At 35.7% G+C, this 26,790-nt stretch overlaps 1 protein-coding gene across 1 annotated transcript in view; it reads right to left on the bottom strand.

The window, feature by feature from the left end:
• The window catches only part of CNTLN (centlein, centrosomal protein), a 191,099-nt gene that overhangs the window by 84,722 nt on the left and 79,587 nt on the right, over positions 1–26,790 (bottom strand). Inside the window, exons 10-13 of the mRNA XM_015280215.4 lie at positions 23,731–23,904; positions 17,648–17,710; positions 12,674–12,795; positions 9,782–9,907 (exon numbers count right to left, since the gene is read on the bottom strand). Coding sequence (XP_015135701.2) covers positions 9,782–9,907; positions 12,674–12,795; positions 17,648–17,710; positions 23,731–23,904 — 485 coding nt within the window. The remainder of the gene's footprint in view (positions 1–9,781; positions 9,908–12,673; positions 12,796–17,647; positions 17,711–23,730; positions 23,905–26,790) is intronic.

The raw sequence follows: 26,790 nt of genomic DNA, 5'->3' as shown, positions 1-26,790 counted from the left end.
AGAACAAATATAATAATTCATTATTATGTAAACGGAAAGAAATATATTCAGCTCCCAGACAGGGTTTTCTTTTCAAGACCAATTCTTAAAGATGAAAAGAAAAAAAAATGGACTAACTTTGCAATGTGCTTGTAAGAGCAATAAAGCCTCTGGACCAAAAAAAAAAAAAAAAATTCAGAATTTATGACTCTTTCCAGAAAAATAAGTTGCTCTTATTTATACTCACTCGTTGTGCTTTCCAGCAACTTTCCCAAATTCAAATAATACCATATTAGATGGGAAAAAGTGACTTAAAGCCATACAAAGCCTAGAATATGCTGTACTGATTTTTATCCTTAGGCAGACCTGGAATTGACTCATGGACTTCAGCCTTCTGCTCAACAATAAATATTTTCTAATCTGATTTCAAAACAAGTCAAAATCTCAAAGCAACCTTCCAACAATGCAAGCTACTCCAAAATACTCCTTAGATTTCCTAGTTGACGAGAAACAGTTCAGACACTGTAAAGCGATAGTCTCAGGTGTTCCAAATTATATGGTCAGGGTACAACTTTGAATTTCTTCCTAGCTAAGAAGTCTACAAGTCCTTGAATTAGCAGGAATCAGCACCTGAACATAGCAAGAATCTGCTGGCTCTTCCTAGAAGTCTGCCAGTATTTTCTGACATAGCAGAACAAAGCAGCATGTCTTCGTTTATACTCTGTGAAATAATATTGATGTATTTGTAACATCCTGAGAACAACCACAACATGTTTTGTTTATTATTAATAACTTGATGAAAGTCATTCTTCTCCTTCATATCATATCTATACAAAAGGCACCAAGAGGAGCAGGAAACAGCATCATTTTATACACTGATTCCTTATTTATATCTTCCAATTATGACCGTGCCACAGCTACACTTGGAGAAACTAAAACAAGGATAGTAAGAAAGAGTTCAAATCTACCTAGCTAATAGTTTATGTTGGTGTTTCATACATTTCTAAAAGTACTGACCTTGACCTGGAATTATAATACTGTCTCTTCCCATACGGTACAATAATCAGAATTCTATTTTATCTCAGTGTAATCCTTTTGGTTAGTCCTCCTTTATAAAGTTATTTTAATAATACTCAAATACACACCTATTTGGAATTTAGAAAGAGATAGCATAATAAAAAGTATTCTAGAGAAGCAGTTTCACCAAAGGAATTTCTTCTGATTTCTTTCAGATTATAGCTATGCATCAGCAAGAAATTATCTAAAACAGTTGCTTACTTATCAAGTTACTGGGATAGGCGAATGCTCATACCATCTGCATATGAGCAAGGCTTTTGCAAAATATACCTTCTTGCTAGAACAAAATTTCCTAGTACTCATCATTTTTAATTGTCAGCGGTTCTAAAGATACCATCAGGAGCCCTCACACAGCTCCAGATTGAATGCACACATAACACATGCGCACTTGTGACTCAATGCATTAAACGAAAGGTAATTTAGAAAGATAGACTGAACTAGAGCACAAACTTTCTGCCTGTACTTATCAGTTTACATGGCTCCTTCCTTTGAGAGTTACTGACCCTAGGCTAACCCACCGCCAGAGTTAGTCCTCTATCAAACCACTGCCTCAAGAGGAATGCACATCTTGTACGTTAGCCACTGTTCATCAGCAGCTTTCAGCATTCACAGGTAAGGCCAGAAGGAGACTCCTGCACTCCCCTGCATACAGATAAAAGGAATTAAAAGAGCAGGCTCACGGTAGTCTAAAATAAACATCCAAATAAACAAAAAGACTTCTTTCTGCTCGTCCCAGGGAATTTTATCTGGAAAATAAAACCAAGCAGAGAATCTCTTTTCTAATAGAGAAGAATATGCAAGAAGGTATAACCCACAGAGGAAACAGACTCCTTCTCAAAGATTACAGGTTGTAAAACTGCAGTGGGATGACTCTTTGGAGAAATAAGCAGAAACCAAGCACAATCTCCTAATGCACACCATTACTGGTGTGGACAGATATCAGGGACTGGTCCAGGAGCTGTTGCAGTCAGAAAAGCCTTCCTCTCGGTCCAAAAGGTAGCTACTGCCTTTTCAGATGCTTTCCTCCAGAGAAATGAAAGTATGTTAAAGACAAGAAGGCCAAATTGGGAAGAAAATCAGACAGAAAAAAAGACTGCTAAGCAAATTTTGAAAACTTGTTAAACTTGTTATCACAGTCCTTTAATGGAGACATTTTTAGAGACACTGAGTCAGTGTAGTACCAGGATTTTTTTTGTTTGTTTGTTTTTGCTACCAAAAGCTCAAATCAAATCCCTAAAAGTAAAATGGGACAGCAGAAAAAGCTCTTTTGCTGTTTTCTTCCCCCTCAAAAAAGAGAGGAGTTTAAGATAGCAAATCAACACAGAAAGTTTTTCTAAGTAAATAAAACCGAATTGTTATTTCTGTCCATGAGTCTTCAGGAAGGTAAAAATCATACCCTGTACAATCTGAGTAAAATTCACATGCACACCAAACACAGTTTTGTAATGAGCCCATATAGAAAATACAGGAAAAGGCTCTGGTAATCTGAGGTGAGGAGTCTGGCATGTAATATGGCAAATAGTTATTTTCATTTTTCACTGTGTAGAGCCTTGAGAACCAAACTAGGCAGAAACTTTATCCAACTTTTACATTGTGTAATCCTACTCTGACATCTGAGTAGGGCTGAAATTCTTCACTTTGTTCTTGCAGCATTATGATTCAAGAACATTTGCCTGCAGTGAGGGTAAAATATGCTCTTTTCATGGGGCTGTATATTTATGTGTCAACTGACAGCCTTGGGAGGTGAGAGTAAACCTTAGAGCAGGTGTTTGATCTAGACTATGTGAGAGAACAAAAACCATTACATATGTCTAGGGATAATGCTGCCAAAAGAAAATAAAGCAAAAAATACTAGCATCACTTACATTTTGTGAACATTCAAACCATCCAAATGATTTACTGGAATTTTTCATAGGAAGAAAATTGCCAACTTAAGTTTATAAGAGACTACAAAGAAACCTGCAGTTTTAATTAACCAAGAAAATGAAGTATTTGACTATACCTTGCCAGTGAGCTTAGTTCACACATTCACTTCTGAATATATGTATTTATCATTCTTGTTTCTCAATTCAGCCACTCAGAATGGATGAGAAGTGCAGGAAGTGATGCCTGTTGGTGCTAAGTAAAGTCAGTCATATTTACAACCCATGAAAGAAAAGATAAAAGCAACTCCCCAACACCAATCCAGAATCTGTTCAGATAACAAAAAAGTGAACAGTGGCACTGTTGTCAAGAAAGAGTTTTGAGATGTATTTCAAATTAACAGTCACTCAGAAATCAAAGGTCTGCTAGTGGCTAAAATAGTTTCAACATGCAGCATAACCTTTAGCTCACTCAAAGATGGTAGAAACTAATACCTAAAATTTGTCTTCTCTGTAGCTGTCTTTAGTTTGTTTTACTGTGGCATGAAGTCTAACTGACATGAAGTTGGTTAACAAAAACAAATTAATTTAAATTATACTCATTATTTCAATTTAGGATTTTTCATTCCCATAAAATGCCACCAGAACCTCCTCATAAACAACATTTACCAGCAGTTGGTTAATAAAGGACTTGACTTGAAAGATTATTACACTGGGTTACCACTGTAAGCCATATATCGCAGAGATGAGGCAAAGTAAGGACTCCATTGAATGAATATTGAGACAGTGCTACTGTCACATCAGTGCTTTTAACTTCATATAAACTCAGAAGTCTCTACGACTTACAGGTTGCTTTTGGTAAGAGTAGTATGTTTTCAATAAAATTGCAAATCAATTTGTTAAATTATTTCTTACAGTGAAATATTTGAACTTCAGGGAAACTCTGAAGCCTCTGCAGCCACTTTCATGTGATTGTGTTTGAAAAAACCAAACATCTTCTTACAAGATTCATTACATGCAATTCATTACAAATTCAGAAAAGAAATCATCCCAAACAACCAGCAAAACAAGTTTAACTAGTGTGTGTGTATATACTCTGCCTCATTCAGCATGAGAGACACAACTAGTTCATTATAGAGATCATACCATGCCAGAAAAAACATTCACTTAGCTCAACATTTCAGTTTCTGGAATTCCAGAACTGTTTTAAGAAAGAGGATGAGAATACAAAAAGGTTGATTCATAATTTCCATTGTAAAATATTGTACTGCGGTATTAGAAGGAACTTACTGTCTCCACTTTGCAAAATTCAATTACTGAAGATCCTATATGCTATTAGCAAAGCTGAGAGGTACCTAAACTTGAAAGTTTTCTATTTCCCTTCCAAAATCAGTACCACAAAAGGAAAGCAGAAAAATATCACTGTGTGCTGAATTCAGCTGTATGTTGCATGAAAGCATAATCCTTCTAGGTTCACAAGGTTCTTATTGTGAGCAGTCAGTACAATTTAACAAGATGCATTTATTGCTTTATTTTTATGCATACTTTATTTTTACATATTCAGCAATCATCAGTGTCTCAAAGAGCAACAGCATGAAGTTCAGCAAAGGAAAACACTGGACACAGGCACAGACTGGGAGGCAAGTGGCTGGAGAGCAGCTCACCAGAAAGGACCTGGGGCTGCTGATGATGGCAAGCTCAGCATAAGCAAACTGTATTTTGAGGTGCATTAAACATAGCACAGTCAGCTGGTCTTTTGTATTTGACTTTGTAGTCTTCGACCACTAAATACAGTAAGAAGTAAACAGGAGACCTGAGTCATTAGTCATTTAATATTTAGAAACTTCCTATGTTTCAGCAATCCTAAAATTCAAGGAAAAGAATAGTTTAAAGTCAACATATAAGTCAGAGAGGCTAAACTCTGTGAGTGACACTTTCTAACACTGACATAGCGCAAATGAACTTTATTCTCCAATTAATTCTGGTGCATGACCCAGCTATCAGTGAAACAAAGAAAAACTTACTGTAGCATTTGGATGATGCACGCAACAATGGAAATGGAACTAAAACACACTGATGACCAGGCATTTACTGCTTAGCTAAAGAGACCGTCAAGACTATCAAAACCACATTTTTTTTCAGAAGTTTGCTATGGAAAAAATAAAAGAACTGATAAACTATAGCTTTATGTATCTTACTACCATTTTTCCAGAATAGTACATTCTCCTTTCCTGCACCACCCTCCTCTAACAGCTAAAGAGGACAAGAGGAATCATGTTCTGTAGCTGGTCCCAAGGTAGGTTCTTGCCAACCCACTGCTAAGATACAATTACAAAGAGTAAAGAGAAGATGCTTTTACTCCATGCAGTCTAAGAAAAGAGAAATCATGCAGTCTTGTTTTCCGAAAAGACTGAAGCTAATAAGAAACCTTTATTAAATGCCTTCTGTAGCAAATTAATGGTACTAGCTAGCTTGCAGGGATTTCAAATGTTTCAAAGATCCAGAGTACATTTCTTAAGTGGATGACATGCACAGCTACCTGGGCACTCAGAGGAAAGAATGAACACCAAATTTTCTTCAAATGACGTGGCTTTCTTTTTCACTTTAAACATGTCCTTCTTATCAGAAGCTGCATATGATTACACCATACGGACAATCCACTTCCAGTTCATTGTGAGGACAAGGACTCATGTCATAATTTCTTACATCAAAGAATGTATCATTGAAAAGAATTCAAGATCGCTGGTATCAGTTACAAGATCTCCTACAAAGCAATCACGAACAGAAGAGGTAGAATTGTAAAGCTGTCACATTAGCTTACTGATAGTCAAGAATATCTTTTCGAAGTCTGTACACCGGAGGGCAAAAGGAGGGGCTATCCCTATACTCCAACAATTAAGTAAATGCAATGTAACATGAAAATGCCAAAGTAATTCATACTAGCTAATCTGCAATCCAGTCGTAGTTGAACTGTGATACTGTAGACATACTATATATTAATCTAACCTGAGTTTCAGGAAAATCTAAGTAACATATATACACAGATTGAGCTGACTAGGAAGAAAATGTCTAAAAATATCTGTTAGTAGAAATCTACAGAAGCTAAGAAAACACTTAGCACTTGATCAAGATTGTAAATGAACTATCTAAAACTCTGAGAAGTAGATTGTACATATACACAAGTATGTGTAATTGCATCTATATATACATACATAAATGTATAAACATGTATCTATGTTTCTGTAAAAGTATCCGCCTATATTTATTGAAGACATTCCAGTTCCATTTTCCTCATAAGGGACTGTAACAGTATAAATACATTTTTTCTATATAAACACAAATCACTGAAATTTACATATTGTTGATCATGGAGAGGATGCAGGCCATGACTCTGAAATAAATTACATTATTATAGAAAGTAAAACAATGTGCACACGGCACTCTTTACTAATCAGAAAGTAAAGCACGGTAGTAACAAAGACACACATTCTGTGTCAACATTCACCAATAATGTAACTTGGACATTAACCATTTATAATTTGATGAAAACAAAAACTTCACATATTTTTGAAAATGTGCTAAGATCCTAAAATCCATATTTTTTAATTTGCATTAGTATCCAACTTGAAAGGGGCATATTATTTAATAGCTTACATGACAGTCAAAGCAATTCCCACCTGTGGTGAGGAGAAATCTTAATAAAAGGTAGGACCAAACAGAAGGTAGTGACTGCAACAGTCTTTCCGCCAACTTCAAAAAGATTTAGAATTAGGCATTATCATAACAGGTGACTTTCCAAGCAACTTTTTCCTGGCTTTTAAACAGATTTCATAACTTACAAATTGATTGTTAATAGTATGCTTATTTCAGAACCCGGGACACACCTGAATGAGCTTTCCTGCTTTTCCCATACTACTGTTTTCAGAGCAAGATATACATGAATAAAAAACAGTTTATATTATTATTCTATCCCTGGAAAGGGTAAAAAAAAGAAAGAAAGAAAACATTTACAGGTAAAACAATGAAAAAAAACCAAAAAATAATCCTGGTTTCCTAACATTAACCCTCTAACTTATTCATAAATTACATCTATTCAAAGATAAAATAATAGAAGAAAATTCTCACAAACTCTTCTTCAAGTAATTTTTAGTTGGATTTCACTTACATGTGCTCTAAATCAACTTTCAGCAGAGTCCATCTGAGTGCACCCACAGTAACTGTGAGGTAGCCTGATTTGCCTATGTTGCTTCTAATATCATGCATTTAAGATTTTTGGTGCAGCTCTGCAGAAAATGTCCTATAGCCACAGAGCTCAAGTAAGAACACACATAATGTGAAGAAGCCCTATGCACAGATCTATAAATACACTAACTGTTGTATTGACTTTCTTAAGAAAGTGAGTTGAGATCTTTTAATGCTGACTTGTTTTAACAAATTAAGGACTGACTTCATTAGAGACAGACGTTTTAAGATAGATTAAAAAATACTGACAAGTATGTCTTCCTGTGTACTCAGCTATCTAGCTATATTGCCAAAAAGCATCTGACTCCACATAACAAGTTCACCTTAACTATCACAGTGGTGCACTGGCTTTTCACGAGGTACTGTGAAAAACTAGAATAACTCTCTTTGATTTGAGAATTCCAAATTTCGAAGAGGTCAACTGTTTCTTTGCACCACGACCTCACAATCTTCTCAAGACCACTGATCTCCAGTGTACCAGGCCTAAAAGTGTTCCCCATAAATGTGGCTACACAGGAGCTACAGAACAGTAGTCCAAATGAATCAACGTTAAGGCATGTACAATATAGATACAATCTCTATTTCATAGCTTTGTGTGAAAATGAGTTTCATGTTATTTCTCCTAAGTTAATGCTGTCTACGGTAACTGCGTTGACTAGTGATAGAATTACAAGAGCAATTACATGTATAGCAAGAAAATGCTCATTCGTACGTAAAACTCAAAATAAACAAAAGAAGTACATACGATAATTTGTTTTGATAGTCTTAAAATGGCAAAGATGTGACAATTCAGTGACAAGAACAGACTCATAGCTGTAACTACAAAAGAACACAACGCACAGAGCTAATTCCAATACTGTACTTCTGTAGGTCACTCTAAAAGTAATGCCTCCTATTTCTTCCCTTGGAAACTACAGCAGGTATAAAGAATACAATAACACCATTTGTTAGAGGATATTCTCAGCTACAAGACAGTATTTCTCAGTGTTGACACCACCAATAGCTACGCATTTTTGCCAGCATTGAACAAAAGCTTGAACACTGCGCTTGTTAAAACCTGCATCAGCAGAGGCAACACACTGTTGCTGTCAGCATTGCTGAAACATACCACCCACCGCTTCACTGGGCTCACATCCACTGTCTGGTCTCTATAACCTTTTAGTAAGCATTGATGAATGTCAACAGGTGCAAGTTTTTATCCCAGAATCATTTGAGTTGAAAGAGACCTTTAAAGGTCATCTAGACCAACTTCTCAGCAAAGAACAGGGACACCTAGAGCTAGGTCAGGCTGCTCAAAACCCCATCCAGCCTGAGCCTGAATATCTCCAGGGATGGAGTATCCATCATCTTCTGCGTGGAGGAATTCAGTGATGCTCCCTTGCTTCACAAGCACTTCCATGTCAGATGCCATTTTGTCAGATTGTTCCTCTGCTGCCATCTGTTGCACAGCAGCAAACTGGAACAGAATATTTGTGGGCAGGTTCATACCAGCAACGTCCCTGACACTGTGGGCCAACATAAAAGAATAAGAGGCATTTCTTTTGGCGCAGTGTTCATATGCTGAAGTAGCTCACGAGCATCACAAGGACTTATATACTACAAAACAATTTGCTGCTGTTGAAATTCTGTGACAGCAGCCTTCACGGTATCTTCACGAAATCTGTTTGTATTATGACCCATTGGGAAAACACATTTTCTTTAATGCTGACAAAAACAAAGTCTGAATACAAGTTTCTACAACGTCTTGATTCTTAAACTACACAAAACAAAAAAATCAACTCAACATACAGAAAGTGTTAAATAGCAGCAAAGGGCTAATTATACCACACTAACTTCCTTTTGTCTGGTATAAAAGGACATTTTCTTACTTTGCCTGGTTGAGTATAATAGCCTATGAATTACAAGATCAAAGCTGCAAACTGTATGTTTTCTAAAGTAAGAGTTTCCTTCACCAAGTTTTACACTTACTACAGCTAAAAGAGCTGTGTGAAGGGATCAGCACTAAACCCAAAGGACAGGCTGTGCACAGCAAGAAAGAGAGCAACTCCCTCGTGCTTTCTGCAGGTCACTACCAAGGACCATGTTAGCAGATCCACACCAGACCCTTAACAGGCAGCTCTGCTGCTACCAGTAATTAGCTTGGACAGCTCTGGCTCCAGGAGTAGCAGCAAGGCTACACCATAATGAGCTCAGCTGGGATTAGCAGGACAGGGCAGGGAACCAAGAGAGCTGAGGCATTCTGCATTGCGTATGTATCACAGAGATCAAACAAGGATGGCTGGCTAGGTTATCCCCTCACCACCTCATTCCAAAAATGAAGCACGGCAGTGTGTAAAATACAGGCTAATGAAGAGCGACACCTCCAACAGATGAGAGCCACATTAATTAACACAATCCCTAGATCATGGAATACAGTTTCTGTTAGTGCTAGCAAACTTGTAACTTGTCACTGATTTCAGAGGGAGAAAAGAGCTGATGTTTTCCTTTCTGCTTTTGGCAGAAGATGGTTTTATCTAGGAATTTTGCAAGGAATTCCATTTATGTGGCCTGCAAGGCACAACCTTCACAAAAAAACAGCAGCATGCTTCTTAATGTAAACACCACTTAAGAAACAAACTCACTTTTCAATCAATAGCTTTTTGTGTTCCCTTTTGAAAAAAGCCAGTTCATTCCACACAGCAGCAAAATCCTCCTGACAAAGCTGGCAGGCGTCTGCACGCTGGTATCTGCATCTACTGCTTGCAGTCCTGTTTGTGAGTGAAAAGAGATTGTTTTTAAGGAACTACATGCTTTAGGACCACTACAATCGAAAAAACATCCTTGCATTCACAGCATACAGATTCTTAACTATGGCATCTATTGAATACAAATCCTGATGGATGAATGGAGGCACACATTCTGTGAAGCATGACACCTTAAATGTATTATAATAAAGTTCATTAACTAGTTTGAGACAGAAATCTTACTAGTATGGTAGCAAGGTACTCTCAACTGAGAGCAGTGTCATTTGAGTTTATTCTGTCAGCATTCCTTACTAATAGGTGAAAGCAAAAGGTGAAACCATCACCAATCTCTTGAAGAAAAAATGAGACACCAGCTCCTCAAATGCGCCCAAAAAGCAGTCTGGAAGTTGTATTAATACCTGCTCTAAGTCAGTTGTTGATCTACTGCCTAATTAAAAATGAGGAAAAAAACCACACTGTATTGAGAAGAAAAGAGGCAGCAACTGTAAATATTTTACAATATTCCTTCCAGTAGAATAGTTTTCATGTCTTTTAAAAAATGAAAAAGATAAACATTATTTTAAATATTCATTAATTTCAGACACTCTTGCATTTTCTATTGGGCATGGAAATAAATTTTCAGAGAACGTCATAACCTCATAAGGCCCCATCATCTTTGCAGTCCCCTATGTCAGTGAAAGTTGTACGTATACTGACAGGCAGATTAGGTCCCATCAGCTGCCATACACAGATAACAAACTCCAGCCTGTGAAGAATCAGAAAGAATGGGGTCCTCCATCACAGAGAGGACCATAAGTACCATGTAAATACCTGATACTGATTTCTTAATGCACAATTTACATTACACCAGCAATATAAAGCTTTTTGAGATGTCAAAATAATACTGTAAGGTATAACAATTGACAGACTGCTTTTATTTGTGACTTGGCTACTCTCCTCTGTCAGCATATTAAAATAAAAAAAAAAACAACAAAACCAAATCCCTTTCAGTATCATCATACTTCAGGTAATTCTATTCTGATTACAAAAACCAGCAAACAAACCTAATTCTCAGTTCAACTTAACTAGAGATGAAAAAAATCAGATTAGCAAATAAAGTTTTCAATATTACACTTTCCACAATATCTACTTTTCCCAGATACACTCCTGTCAGAACACTAGCAGATCTCACTTATTTTGAACAGAAACAGGGGTTGCTCTTCTCTCTCTCCTTTTTTAGTTTGCTTTTGTTTCTTTTTCCCTTTCTCATCTGCTCTTTTTTTAAACTATCAGAACGAGAATTCTCAAAGCTTCACTACATATGAAAATTTGAATTTACCACCTCTAGGCTGAAATGTTTATCCTTTCAGCTTTGCTTTCTCTGTGAACCATGAATGCCTACTTAGCTTATAGACACAGAAATAAACAACTATCATCCAGCAGATTTTCAGCTTGCACTGAAATAAAAAACTCTCAGAGAAGTACAAGATAAAATTTACCCTTTATTCCAACATAAACAAGACCTTTCTTTTCTAATTAAAAAAAAAATTGTACCAGTTATTTGTGCTTTTATATTTCAAAACAATCCTCCTGTGCCACCAATGCATGTAGTAGGTTTGTATCTTACTTTATTTTCATCTAGACTTTTTCTCTTTTTAAAAGACAAACTATACTTAGGAAATGCCACAGCGTTAAAAACGTACTTAAAATAAGTCAAAATATGAAGTATATATGAGGGACAGTTTTCATTCACAGGCAGCCTAGATTCTCTAAATGGCTACTGTCACTTTTTTAGCAGTTTCTGTGACTATTTTTTGCCTGTAGAGATATTCTAAGCCTGCCTCAAGATGAATCAGGATTACACTAGTTAAGGAAATAATTATTTCTAGTAAAACACATGTATATACAAAACTGTGGGTGCTTGCTGAAGTCCTACAAAAGGAACTAAGACATCAGGACTCCGCTGAAGTAGGGCCCAAAATCTCTACCTCAGCAGTGTTTGATAATTGAAGTGATCGAAATGTCTTCTTATTTTCAAATGCAACTGTTTACCAACAATACTAACTCTATTCTAAGGACTTCCAAAAACAAATTTCCCCATAAAATTTTGACTGTTCTGTGTAGAATTTAACAGTGAATTACACATGGGATATAGACTATTTAAATTCTGATGTGCTAGAGTTTTCACATTCTCTTTTTTATCCACTCATGAAGATATTTTACTGCAGTATTTTTCTAAAATGATCAGAAATATTTGATTTTATCATTTAACATTTGAAAAAATCCTGCTCTTCATGCACATGCTCTTTTTTTCTCTGTAAAAAGGGATATTTTAGGATTATCCTCAGTTAATGCTTGAATCACTAAACGTTTAACACAGAAACTATTATTTCTTTATTGTTTAACGAAAAAAGTACTTTAAAAACTGTTCGAAACATAAGGAGCAATTGTTCCATTATAGAAAATTCAAAACATACACAGTCAACAAATTAATCAGCTGGGGAATTAGACAAGCCTAATAAGCAGCCTTAGCAGACCTCTGTCCAGTACTGACTCAGAATGAGATCCTAAATAGAATACGTCAAGGTGTCAGCTCAACACATTTTACTCTTGGTTACAACTGTAATTTTTGTCATATAGAGGTATGCCGTGTATTCTGCTTTAACAAAGTCTTGATTATCACATACCAGCTTCTTGCTTGAAATCAAATTCTCTTTTGAATGCCTACATAGTAATTTTGTTCAGATTTCTAGTGTAAGGGAAATGTTTTTAATGAGCTATGTAACTTACCTGCTATCACCCTCTTCCCACTGCTTTAATTGCTCTTTTAGTGCACTGTAGTTGGTCTGTAACATCTGCAGCCTTTCTTTGCGTTTTTCATGGGCTGCTCTTAGCTCATCAGTTTCTTGAGTCTGAATAGCACCAAAAAGAAACAAAATCAGAGTTTGGCAAAATGCAAGAGAATTTCAAAGATATAAAGAAAAAAAAAGTTCTACTTAATTAACTGTTAAAAGCCTAAGAAATCTAAACCTAAATATAAAGAATTACAGTCTCTGAGGTCAAATACAGGTCCACTATTTTTCAATGCTAATTTAAGACAATTTGTCAAACCTTTTTTTTACATGTTGCTGAAAAATTTTAGAAAACTTACTATCAAAATATCTGTGTTCGTCTTGTGAATGTATCAGAATAACATACCTAAAAATACGTAGACTGAAAAATGATAGCGCCGTCTTTCCCTTTGAATGACTTTTCTTTCTGTATGGAAAAGTAATCTTTGCAATTTTGAAGAAAAATATTGGCCACAATGAAATCCACATTAAAAAAAAAAAAAACACAACTCAATTTAAATGATATCAGGTTTTCCTCAATTTTTATTTTTTTTAAATATAAATATATATGAGCCTGCAACACCCATGCTTTGGCCAATAGCTATGGAACAGAAAAGGAAGATGAACAATGCTTGCAATAATTTTATTAATTAAAAACCTTCTTTTTTTACAGAACAAAAAAATAAGATGTGCCTTGACTCATTCAACAGGATACCATCATGAAAGTTGGAAATAATTTAAAAATCATAAAAAAACATTTTTCCATAAGTGACAATACTGTGCTTTTGAAAAAAAAAAAAAAAAAAACACAAAAAAAAAGAACATTAAAAGAAGGACATTCTGTCATGTGAAGAAAGTTGAATTCTGGCCTATAGTAGTAAAGAATTTACCAGACAACATCCAGTAATGAAATCCATACTCACTGCTGCATTTTCTATTCAGCAAGTACTCTGCTTGTACACTGACTACTGAACAAGCTCCTTAAGATCTGTGTAAATCACAGTACTTTATTTGTATGCATTATATGCATGCGTGTATGCATATTCTAAGCAAGGAAGGCTTTCAGTATTAGCCCATAAATAAGACAGACCGACAGTCAAAGCCTACATGCAACATGCAATAAGAATTAAATCCCAATATAAAAAAAAAGTCAAAGGTTTCTAAGGAAGTGCTAACTACAAGATATTTAAACTAAATATAACTTATGAAATACAGCCCAGTTTTCATGACACATAAAAAGAGCTAAAAAAAACATTAGCCAAAAAAAAAAAAAATCGGCTAAAATTTCGTGTGCTACTATTTATGTAATGAGATTGTTTGATATTGCTAGTGCAAATCAATCAAGTTTAGTAAGACATTGCAAAGTAGTATCTTCAATATAAAGCCTATTCAGTATAAAGCCTGTAAGTATAAAATATAAAGAAGTATATTAGTGTCAATGTGTTTTCAAAGGTGTAACCAAGAGCAGACTATGGCCTCTTCTGTGCGTAAATCTAAACTTTTTGTTATTGTTTACCTGTTTTATTATCCATTCCCTCACAGTTATTCCCTTGTCAATTGCTCTGCTCTTGCCGATGAAGAAATTCTACAAATAATCATCCTAACCTCTGCTTTATTAAAGTATTAATCACTTCAGAACTTTTAAATTTACTCTGTTATTTCCATAAGCTCAGTTTAGTTCCATCTTTCTCTAATTTAATTATATTTTACAGCAATTAAGCTGTCTTGTACATAGTTTTCTATGCAGTGATGGAAATGAGATGGAGCAACCACCTCCAGCAGTGCATCTCCACATTATTCTCCACCTCCCCACAGCCATGCTGTACTACTTCATGTCACACGCTGACAGGTAAAGTCCAATCTGTAAGAGGAAGTACTCAGCCACCAATGAAAGTCATCCTGTTATTATCACAACTAAGCTTAACAGTGTTTCTTCTCTCTGACATAATCATGTACTAAGTATCCCCTAAAGACTAGTCTACATATTTTAGTCCAGTGGTCTGCAAAACTTTTGAACTTCAACCAAAAAGAGTGAGAAAATTTAAAGTGAAGTTCTCTTGCTTTTTTTAGTGACTTTCTCTGAAAAGTCAGGGATATCTTCTCTAGATTATGCCAGAGATCACAGCTTCCAGCAACCCAACTCCTACACACTTGTTAAAGACAAAGATACACTTTGTGGGCATCAGTTCAAGTACCAGCTTGATAATATGTCACTCAAAATCCATCAAACACTCTTATTTGCTTTGACTCTGTCTTTCCTAAGGAAGAGCGAAATAAAGGATGCTCTGTTACTTTCCAGTATGTCTTGGTATGCAGAAATGAAACAGATTCTGTATCAAAACTATGGACACTGAAGTTATAAGAACTTACAGATTTGTCCTGTTTATATTACTAGTAAGTACAGTAAGAGTTAAAGTTCCCTGGCTAGAATTGAGTCAGCTAATGAGAATCGGAAAATCCTGGTATGGGACCTTGCCTTTTTCTGCTTCTTTGTAATACTGACTGGGGCATCATTTGTACCTGTGGCTGAAAAAAAAACGCAAATAAAGCTATTCAAATCCCTTTTTTTTTTTTTTTTTTTTTTTTTAAGGAATATAATATACTGAAAATATACAATACCAAAAAAATTACTTTGATGTTGTTCTGACCTTATTAGTTGCCATGCTTGCAATGGCCTCATTGAATTCTGTATCAATGAGTGTTACACAAGAAGTGAACCAACTTGGCTAAACAAATTAAAGGAGCTCATGTTGTCAGTTCCATGGGTAAATATAAGATTTAACCTTTATGGACCTCACGGATTAGAAAAATGATGAGGGGAGATCCCACACTTGCAATAACTGTAGGTTGCTCCGAAAGTAATGCCACCTCTTTATTTCCATGGAAACTATAACAGATACAAAAAGTGGAGTAATACAGTTTGATAGAGAAAATTCTCAGCTACAAGACACTGTTTTTTAGCATAAGCATCACCATGCATTTTTGCCAACAATGAACAAGAGCCTGTATGCCACACTTGTAAAAATCTGCACAGTGGTCTGAAACATGGCTTGCATGAAAGCATGTTGCTGTTGCCATTGCTGAAGCACATCACCCACCACCTCACTGTGTTCACATCCACCGTTTGGTCTCCAGAAATGTTCAGGGTCAATGAATGTCAATGGATGCCATTTTTTCTGCATGGAGAAACTCAGTGACACACCACTGCTTCAGATGCTCTTCCACATCAAACACCACTCTGTCAACAGCGCCCCTCTGCTGCTATCTGTCGCACAGCAACAAAATGTAACGTAATATCACAGGGAAGGTTCAGCCCCTACTGCCATACCACCAGCTGCTGCCTCTAATGTCATGCATCAACAAAATAACATGGGAGGCATTACTTTCAGACCAGCCCTTGTATAGGCTGCAGATTCCTAAGTCATGCTTCAGGAATAAACAGAAGAAATGGCAAAGGCAGAAAGGCAAGGATCATAACTGACCTGTGTTATGAGGTCACAAGAAGAGAATAACAATATTTTCTCTTCTATATTTGCTTAGAAATTCAGAGTGCTTCCCTTCGCTTCTCTTTCCAGAAGAAACCTCCGTGGAAAGCGTGGGACTTTGTATTACTCAAAACAACAATCATACACACTGATGTGCTAGCTTTTGCAGCAGAGGGTGGAGCAACTTTAGTACACACTGCTACAATCATCTGTAGTAACTGTCAGGCCAACATGGAGTAAAAAACACAATGCCTGTCAAAGGTAAGTTCTCAGTACAGCTGGTAGGACCTGCCCTAGGTCTCCCAGCAGAGAGAAACAATACAAAATTAATCTTTGAGTCCCCAGGAACAAGGAGAAAGACAAACTGTAAGACCTACTTAAACCCAAATCATCTTTCCTATTCGTATACTCTTTGTGTAGCACGACAAACTGCCACTTGTGATAAAATACAATTCCTACTCATATTTTCTTGTAAAATCAACAAATCACAAGGAAGGAACTCAGGAGTATGCCTTGCAGAACTGCATGAATTTTTACACTTGACAGTTATGAAAGGAGGTTACATACAGCCAGTACCATTTTAAGATATATTACTGAAAGTATCTCTCGTGCCTCTGACCAACATGACCAGAGGAAAAAACAAAAAGGAACAGAAGGAGAGAGCAAATTGTAAATGACTGTTAATATTTAGGAAAATGTTACTCAGAGTTTGGGTTTTGGTTTTGTTTGATTGCTATGTGAGGCATTCAGAGGTGCAACAGGAAACCAATAGGTCATTTTAAATGTTGCCATTTCTTTTTTCTTCAGGAAAAGCAAACAAACAAATAAACAAACAAAAGCCTAGAAAATTGGCAATTGTAATATATGCTCAGTGAAGCTTTTCTACCAACTAGGTTTTTTTTATTTTTATTTCTCTTTACAGTATCCGTTTGAACAACCTCTTCTGAGGCGTAACTTTTAAGAGTACAAGGGGTAACATCTGTTCCAAGTAATTGACTTCAGAATTTAAAATACTGGCTTCACTGTACAATAAAATATTTTCTTTGTGCTTCATTTTACTTCTATATGAATACATGAATTTCCCGGAATGTATATTCTCAGAAACAAAATTTGAAAATGCATTTTAAAAGGACGTATTCTTGATAACATAGCTTGAAATTTAGGCTGTCAAAGGACAGTAGGAGTAACAATGCAAGATTCTTTGTAAAGAAAAAAAGCAAACTAATGGAGAATGTTCTCTTATGCTAAAAGTCCAAAACAACATGTGCATTTCACAGTTTTTAAATGCTTGTTTATTTTGGTATATATCTGTGCAAGCTTAAAACTAGAGGATGTCTTATTTTAGTGTTGTTTTTTTTTGTTTTGTTTTGTTTTTTAACGTTCATCTTTAGCTATAGGGTCTTCTCTAAGTTTTCAGTCCTCCTTTCAGCTATTTTAAGCTTCCTTACCTCCTCTGACTTTCTAAAAGAGCTCTTTGGGGACAGAGACCTTGAACGTTTCACAGGTGGTTCCTGGAGAATAAAACAAGGACATGGTTGAACTAGTTGGAACACCGGATTATAAAAGACATGAAGAATTAAAGAAGAAGTAATTTTGAATACTAATAATGAATTATAAAAAAAAAAAAAATCTGCATGGAATACCAGAGAAATAACAAGCAGAATTACCACAGCGCTACCACTAAAGGTTTCTCTGTGACTCGTTAATGAGAATATTCATTTACATTTACATTGTTTCTTTCAGAATAATGATGTCCCATTAGGGAAGACTAAAGGGTTATAGACTCAGAAATGCAAGAAATCTCATTACAAAGGAGGGGATAGAGGCTGGTCTAATTGCTCTATAAGGGTCCAAGGTTACACTTGATAGGACAACCAGAAACAAGAGGGAAAGGATTTTTTTCCCTTTGAAATAGTTTAACACACTGTGAAGTTGAAGGAACAATATGCTTGAGGAATATAAATACAACAGACAGTAGATCTTACACCATAATGACCATATGGTCATTAACTATAATGTGACTAACTAGAGACAAGAATATGTGTTTATATTATGTACAGTTTCATATAGCAATCTGGAGGAAGAATATGTGAAAGTAACACTTAAACTGGGCAGCTTTCTTGATCATTCTATGTCATAAGTCCTAACAGCAAAGAAAGACAGACCTCATAAAATTAGACTTTCTGATTTTTGGAATAACTTCGGTTAAGGGCAGAGAAACATTACTACACAATTAGCAATGCTAAGATAAAATACAATTACAAAAATAATTAATATAAAACAAAAAAATAATATTAACTGTAATTACTGATGTTGTATGCTTCCATTTTCACTGTAAAACAACTGATTTAGAGCAATACAGCTTATTCTTGACAGTTCTTTTATGTAACAGAAGAAACCAGAAAAGAATTATTAATGAACATTTATAAGAGTATTGCCAAACGTATGGTTTTATATACAATATAACACCGTACTAAGAGTCTCCTTGAAATAGGAAGATTACTATTTTTTTTTCCCCTAATATTCTGGTAGAGATATTCAAAAGTTCCCTTCCATTAATAACTGCTGATGTTCGTCAGCAACGCTTTTAACATTGCACTGAATGAGATCAATCCCTTTGAGGTGTCTAAAGCACAACATCTCAAGATCAACATACAAAAATTCTACTCACCTTCAAAGTCCCAGATTTCTTGAATAAAGTCAATACTTTAATAAAACTACCCAATTCCAAATCACTACATATTCATAATAACTCCCTAAAAAAATGAAGTGCATCATTTTTTGAAGAAATGGTAAATTAACTCCTAGATAAACTTCACATTTGTATGAAGAAGACTTGGAAAATACATGATTTTTCTAAAATCAGGAATAAATGGTCAAAGCATTGCATCCATTGCCAAAGATGAGGACAATAAAAGAAAAGATGTGGACCAGCCATCACCAAGGGAAATCAGGTAGTGAAACTCTAAGGTGGAATGGAGAAAATGCAAAAAATATAGCAAAAAGTGGGATTTATAGATTTGCTGCTTTAGTTAAAGGTGATCAGATACAATGAGCATGTAATAGTTTTTCTTTAATATAACAGATTTTCTAAATAGCTAACTATGACTGTGTTATGAATCTTTTCCACAACTAAAATATAGGATCAAGTTACAGAAAATAATAGAAAAAATACTAAGTATCAAGAGGCATGGAAATACTGTACAGGTGGGACTGGTGGTGAGCATCAAGAACATGCTATTGTTTTAGTACATTTTTACCTGCTTAGGTGCAGGTCTTTGGAGGGAAGGAGATATGTCTTGGCTTTGCAGCTTCACAAAGACCATCCAAAGGCAATCTTTGTTCAGAAGAAGGCAACTTAATTTTCCTACCAAGACAGAAGAGACTGTGCAGTAAAGTACAGCGAAATTTGATTGCCTAAGGCTGCTACAGAACTCAATTTGGAAGATGGCATCTGCAATTCTCTTATCACAATTGAAAACTTTGCTGCTACCATCAAGCTTAGGCATATAATTTTTAATTCCATCTTCAAACACTGCAGTAAATCTAGAAATCTGTATGAGAAATACACCACGACTTTCATGTGTGTGTGTGTTAAATATTTTCTAAATGTCTAGGAATATCAAAAAGTCCAGTTTTATGAGCAAAGAACAGGAATCCAAGTCAGTCAAGGGTACCAAGAGTAACCTTTCCAACAAATGATCTTAAATCATATTTATAAAAGACCAAAGCAAGTAGCAGACAAACAGAAACAACAAGACTTGTAATATTAATGGATAAGAAACTAGGTGGTGGAAGATATATTGTGAAGAAATGGCTGATAAGTGAATATGCCTAATACACATTAAATGATCGTAGAGGTAGTACAGGAAGCACAAGAAGCACAGATGTCTCTTTTTAAACAATTTCCTGTTACTAGCCTGTATCATGAAAGACACAGTGAGTAGAAGACAGGGAAAATAATGATCTTGATGAAAATCATGATCAAACTATGTCATAATTTGTCATAAGGCAAATTCCTTATTAAAAAAAAGTCATAAGGCAAGCCAGATAAATAAATAAAACAAAAATAAAATAAAAACTAAAAACAAAACAAACAACAACAACAAACAACAAAACCAGCCACAATAACAAAAAATAGCAGGGAAGTTCAGCAAGAAACGTCTTGGATAACTTTTCTGAAACACACAAGTCAGATCAATGTCTACTGCCAAGATGCAGCTCTGAACGCAGTGGGCAGAAATCTTACTGTATTTCATCAATTGAAAAAAAATAAGAAACAATGTTGAAGGTGAGCCACAGGCTGACAGAGCAGAAGATGCATGGTTTTTTTAGAAGAATGGCCAATTCTTGATGTCTTACGTTTCAACCGGAACATGAGTTAATTCCTGCATATTAAGAGATCTATTGTATCTTGAAATTGTATAAAAACTAAGAGAAATGCTGTAGAACACATATCAATACAAAACAATTACAACTCCCATGTATCCTACAAGCTTTAGGTCAGAAAAAGTAAACAGACAAGGGCTGTGTTACTGAATCAGCCAGGAAGAATAAGGATGACTGATTAATATGGTTACAGATATCACAGCTCACTAAGTTATAAAGTTTTAGCTTCCATAGCTCAAGGAAGATCAAGCAACTGACTTTCAATTCTTTACAGAAAAGAGTAAGTCACTATACCACTTTTCACAGAAAGTGGGCTGTATGGGTTATACTTGCCACTAAGTATGCACTTAATAGCATCAAAAACCTAACAAACATTCATGTTCAACAAAGCTCTATAACCACTGTATTGTCTGTATTGCAAATGTGGTTTTATTATTCTGTACCACTGCAGGCATGGGATTTGGATTTCTGTAGTTCCCAATAATTTGTGCTAGCCCATGAATACATACATACCCATGCACTCTACAGAATCAAACAGTTTGAGGTATATGGTTACATGGCTCCACATCTCAATTTACCACACTGGCAGCAAGTTTCTGTTTTGTCCCAAGTGTCATCTTTCCAATTTTTTTTTCCCCAATTATCTGTGATGGAAAGATTCTGTAGCAGTGGGATATCAGCAAAAATAGCAATAGTCACTTGTATTTCCAATGTATATTCTGCGATCCTAAAGCCAGAATGTTTCTAAAACTTATCATTTTGCCTAAATACGAAGGCTTTTTAGTCTGTCAATTTATTTCCCAAAATTTAAAAAGAGATTGTGTAAACAAATGAAAAAATGTACATATCAAATAATTCTAATAGTATTGAAAGAGCACGACTGGATCTACATATCAAACCAGGAAAATATAACTGAATTTTAAAGTTGTAATTTAGCCTCACTTAAGAGCGTAATTGATCACTGTATCAGGAATAAACCAGTTTGTGACCAAAATGGCACATTTCTCCCCCCACTGCATCCTGGGCTCTGCTTCACTCCAGCGCCCCTGGTTTCTCTCTATCTCTGGATGAGCAGCATGGAAGGGAATGTAAAGCAGGACTGTGGTCAGTCCTAGCAGCTCCTCAGTCCTGCTCCTTGTTCACCATATTCACCCAGAGCCTGCATAGGATCTCCACAGGCCACAGCTACGGAGATGAGAAACTGCAAGATCTGTCATGGAATACACTGTGGATATCTGCTCTACAATGGCCATTTCCATGGGATGCAGAGAAATTCTGCTGCGGTGCCTAAAGCACCTCCTCCCTCTCCTTCTCCAACTTTGGCGTTTGCAGAAGTATTTCTCACCTTTTTTCTTCATTCCTCTCTGCCTATGCAGTATACCATTTAGACAAACCTTGGCTGCAGAGCCCAACAGTGCTCTATGGATTGACTGTTGGAGCTGGCTGGAAGCGGTCATGTTTGGCACGGGGCCACCCCAGTCTCACCTCACAGGAGCACTTGCAGGCCCCTGCCAGCACTGGGGAATGTAGAAGGAAAGTCAAGCATAGTACAGAATTGTAATAAATCAACAATATGCTGATTTAGCTATATTATGGAAAAGTCAGAAAAACTAGCAAATGGAAGACATGGAGCTGTTGGAGTGGGAGGAAGCAACAAAGATGCTCAGAGGGTGGGAGCACCTCTCCTGCAAAGGAAGGCTGATGGAGTTAGGCTTGTTCAGCCTGGAAAAGAGAAGGCTCTGAAGAGATCACACTGTGGTCTATCAATACTAAAAAGGAGATTATAAACAGGATGGAGACAGACTTTTACACAGTCTGATAATGAAAGGACAAGGGGGAACGGTTATAAACTAAAAGAGGGGAGATTAGGATTAGAAGTTAGGAAGAAATACTTTACACAGAGGGTGGTGAGGCAGTGGAACAGTTTGTCTACAGAAGCTGTGGGTGCCTCATCCTGGAGGCATTCAAGGCCAGTTTGGATGGGGCCATGGGCAGCCTGAGCTGATGCAAGGCAGCCCTGCTCACAGCAGAGAGTTAAAACTGGATGGTCTTTGAGGGGCCTTCCAAACCATGTCATTCTATGATTCTACAATGATTTTATTCTCAGCAACAAGAAGATTTCTCTTAAATATCCCTATGAAGTAGAGCAACTATGTCAAAACCTATGATAACCATTGTGTCTTGTTGGGACACCAAACATTAAGCTTTAAGTGCTCTAAAAAAGAAAACTCTAAAATCCATGTTTTTGACAAAATAACATATAGTAGATACTGTTACCACAGAACAAGCCATATAGTTGTATAAGCAAAAAATATGAAATAATGAGAAAGACTTGAGTTTTCCAAGGCAGCAGAACTTGATGGTCCACTCCTGCAGACTACTTTCACCACACAGAAGCATGCTCCTATTTACTTCCATGCTCTACAAACCTATTTCAAGTTTTCCATATTCTACGCAATCACAATTTAACATTTACACTGGAAGGGAACTGAACACACTCACAAACAAAACGACATAGGCTCACTGCATAAATCAAATTAAGTCACAGAATCATTTACAGATCCATTTAATTAGCTACAGCTTACAGATGTTACTGTTATCTAGTGCCTAAATTTATGATAGGTTATCACCAAAGGGGCAGTCCAGCACTACAGAGAATAAAGTGAGAGAATTTCAAATTGACACAATTGTGATTTTTTTATTATTATTATTATTTTTTTACAGATAAAAAATGCTATGTCATATTATAAAAACGAATTGGGAAAAAAAAGACTGTTTCATTTATAAAAGCATAACTGTTTATGTTTCTCTCACTTTCCTTCTAGGAAAAGATGGTCATTCAGATAAATACAACAAAATACTTGATAAATATTCATTTTAACAAACCTACAAAGACTTGAGCCTCCAAATATTCCATTTAATTAAGAATCCCTTATTCAGTATTTAATAAGGTAAAACTTTCTACTCCCAACAGCTACTCTAACAAGTCTTTGGCAGATAACACAAAAACCATTCAAACAAGCTCCAGAATTATAAGCAGTATCAACAGATATTACAATTATTATCTGGACACTTGAGCAAAAATATTTGGCATTACCAGTGTTATTTAGACACAAATACACTAGACAATAAACTACCCTACCTCATGCTTTCTTCCACTCCTTAAATTGCTGGTTTTCAGAGTATCTGTAGTGTACAAATTATGCTCCACCAGGTTAAGACTTGCTTTTTTCAGTTTTTCCTTTAAAAGCTCAATTTCAGATTTTTGCATGGTGATAAGACACTCCAGCTCTCCTAAAGAAGGCTGCTGAAATTCCTCAAAAATGGTAGTGTAGATAGGTTACATTAGTAACAATAAAATCAGAAACACAGTACACCACTTAAATAAAACTGATATATAAATATATATATATGAATTCAAAACAAACAAAGAAGAAACAAACAGACCCTTTATTGTTAATGAAACATTCCAAAACCATGTTTTCCAAATCCAAATTTAGCCTTAAAAACGGTTGATTTATAAAAACATTTCTTCTGCAGCAATTTGTTCTATTATGGTATTGAACCTCAAACGCAGTTACAATTTCTTGACTAAATGTTTTAACTCCTAGACTTGTTTCTGATAAAATGTCTACTTGGTAGGTATCAATATACTATCAAATGGGAAAGAAAAAAAAAAAAAAACAGATCTTAATTAGTTCTGTAAAGATATTTTTAGTTAGAAAGCACTTTGGAAATGCACATTTTTAACCTACAGCCATAATGCCAATATACTCAGCACGAGTGCTGTAGTCAAACTCAAGATTTAAAATGGCAATCCCAGATCTCAGTGTTATTTGAGGCAGATATGTAATTTCATGAAGCTATTAAATTCCAGGACTTTTCTCAGCTAACAATGAGTTCCTATTAGCTCCTTGACACAACGCAATACTGTCACACACTACTCACCTCCAGCCATTTATAAATACCTTTTAAGATCAACAGGTATTTTCAATGATTTCAGATATCTTTTAAAGCACACCTTTGATGCCCAATGGTGGGCTCATGTGAGTATGATGAAGAGTGCTCACATTACAGTGCTTGATATATTACTCCTTCACAGCTGTAGTAGTAATCTCAGCTTCTCAGTAGTAATGAAAACTCACCTGTGATTATACCTGCCCCATCACAACCACAAGGCAAAACACTGGTAGCTCAGCACAAACAACAGTTATTTGTATGTTGTCGTCTACAGTGATTACAAAGGGAAATGCATTAGCTCAAACCTCCTTCACAGTGCTTTAAGGCTGGGGACAGACATTCACCTTGCTAACACAGCTGTGCCAAACAAAGATAATAGAATTCCCAGATGGTCAACACAATCTGACAGCTGGAGGCTAGCACCCCAACACCTCTGCTGAAAGGAAGGATGATGCAAGCTCCCTCTTTATTAGTTTGCAGAAATAGAAGGACAGATTACTTTAAAAAAATCAGGGCAAGTGCCTTCAGCTGACACACTTGACATTGTATTGTACTGACTAGGAAAAACTCACTGCCAATGGTGCAATAACAGCAAAGACATCAGATATGAAACAGTGGTCTTCAATAAGCAAAAGTAGAACTAGAAGTAAGTCTTCTCAAGACATTATAGTTTTATATTACACACTTCCCCTAATTAGTCATATTCTAGCAACCAGATTTACTTGCAGCTGTTTGAACATATTCTGAAGATGAATACTCATTTCATTAGAGAAGAAAGTATTTCAGGTACTATTCTCAGCTATTCCTACTCTCTCAAATATAGGAATTCCCTACATAATAAAAATAAGGTATGCTGACAAAAATTAGAAAAGGTAGCATAAAAAGAAGGCCAAGGAAATCAAACAATTTCCAAATTCAGGCCAATCGAAGGAGAAATGGGAGGACTGAAAAAAATCACACTGTTACCAAGCTGTTACCTAGTATGCTTAGTATTTGATGGAAACAGAGTAAAAGGCATATCTATATGATTTACTGCTATGCAGAACATAAAGCTTTTCATAGTAACTACTACAAACTCAGTTTCTACAAATAAACTTCAAATTAGAATTACCAAGCATTTGTTTCAACAAAATCATAACTCCTTACGTAGCAAACAAGCACAGGAAAGTTGTCGATGCTTTGCTGACCATTCTGTAAATAATTTGTAACATATTTTGCATAATTTAGGCCATATGTAGTTGCAAACATGTCATTTCCACCTATATTATCTACAAAAGGCCAAGCCTATATCTAAAAGAAAACTACATGACAGAAAAAATAGAAGTCAGATAGAAAAATGAGCAGAGAAGTCATGCGTTGAAAGGAACACTTAAAAGATAACTGGGGTTTTGCTCATGTAACCTAAACTTCAGTACTATATACAGTATTGGGGGAAAAGAAGCATCCTAGAGAATGAACACAATGCTAGAAGGGAAATCTATTTTTATTTCTGTTATATGCTTGATATTTTTAATTGAAATAGGCACCTCCTATAATTTTAGTACTGGTCAGCCACAAGTGAAAAAAAAAAAATAATTCTATGTGTAATACAAGCAGTAGAGTTACATTAATAACTAAAGAAGAAAGACAGTTTTGATCTCTTACAGCCGTTTTCATTCATGTTGACAAGAACTACATTTTTTAAAAGTCTAGAACTATTACATATTGCTGACTTTTGAGCTATGAGAATTAATTTAGCTAATGATTAACTTCATACTGTTTCAGTACTTTTTAATTTCCTCCATCAAAAGTGAAATGCACAGTTTTGTGCAATGTAATTCCATTTAAGAGTCACAGAATATATCAAATCCTTGCTCCTACATGTCAGTGAAGTCTTGCAACTGACTTTAACCCTGTTCCTCTACGGTATTATTCTTGGTTTAGTTTGATTTGTTTTTGCCTACTCACTTCTTCTCCCAAACGATATTTCTTGAAATCTCCATGCAGTGATACTTAGTTAAAGTTGAAAAACCATGAAAGTGCAGTTTCTAGTAAAATTCCTACAACAGTCCTTGTGCACATGCATGGACTTAATTCTTATGAAACTAAAAACAATTTTTAAAAAGTCTTAGATTTTAACTCATGCCTCCAAAATGCCCATGGTTTTTACCCTCAAAATATTCAGTGGAACACTGCTACCAACACATACATAGCTACACAGCTTGGGACTACGACATCATCAAACCCTGCTTAATTTTTTAGT

Source organism: Gallus gallus, chromosome Z (assembly GCF_016699485.2).
Source record: "Gallus gallus isolate bGalGal1 chromosome Z, bGalGal1.mat.broiler.GRCg7b, whole genome shotgun sequence".
NCBI lineage: Eukaryota > Metazoa > Chordata > Aves > Galliformes > Phasianidae > Gallus > Gallus gallus.
Note: the sequence above shows the minus strand (reverse complement) of the source record. Positions and strands in the feature narration are given on the sequence as shown.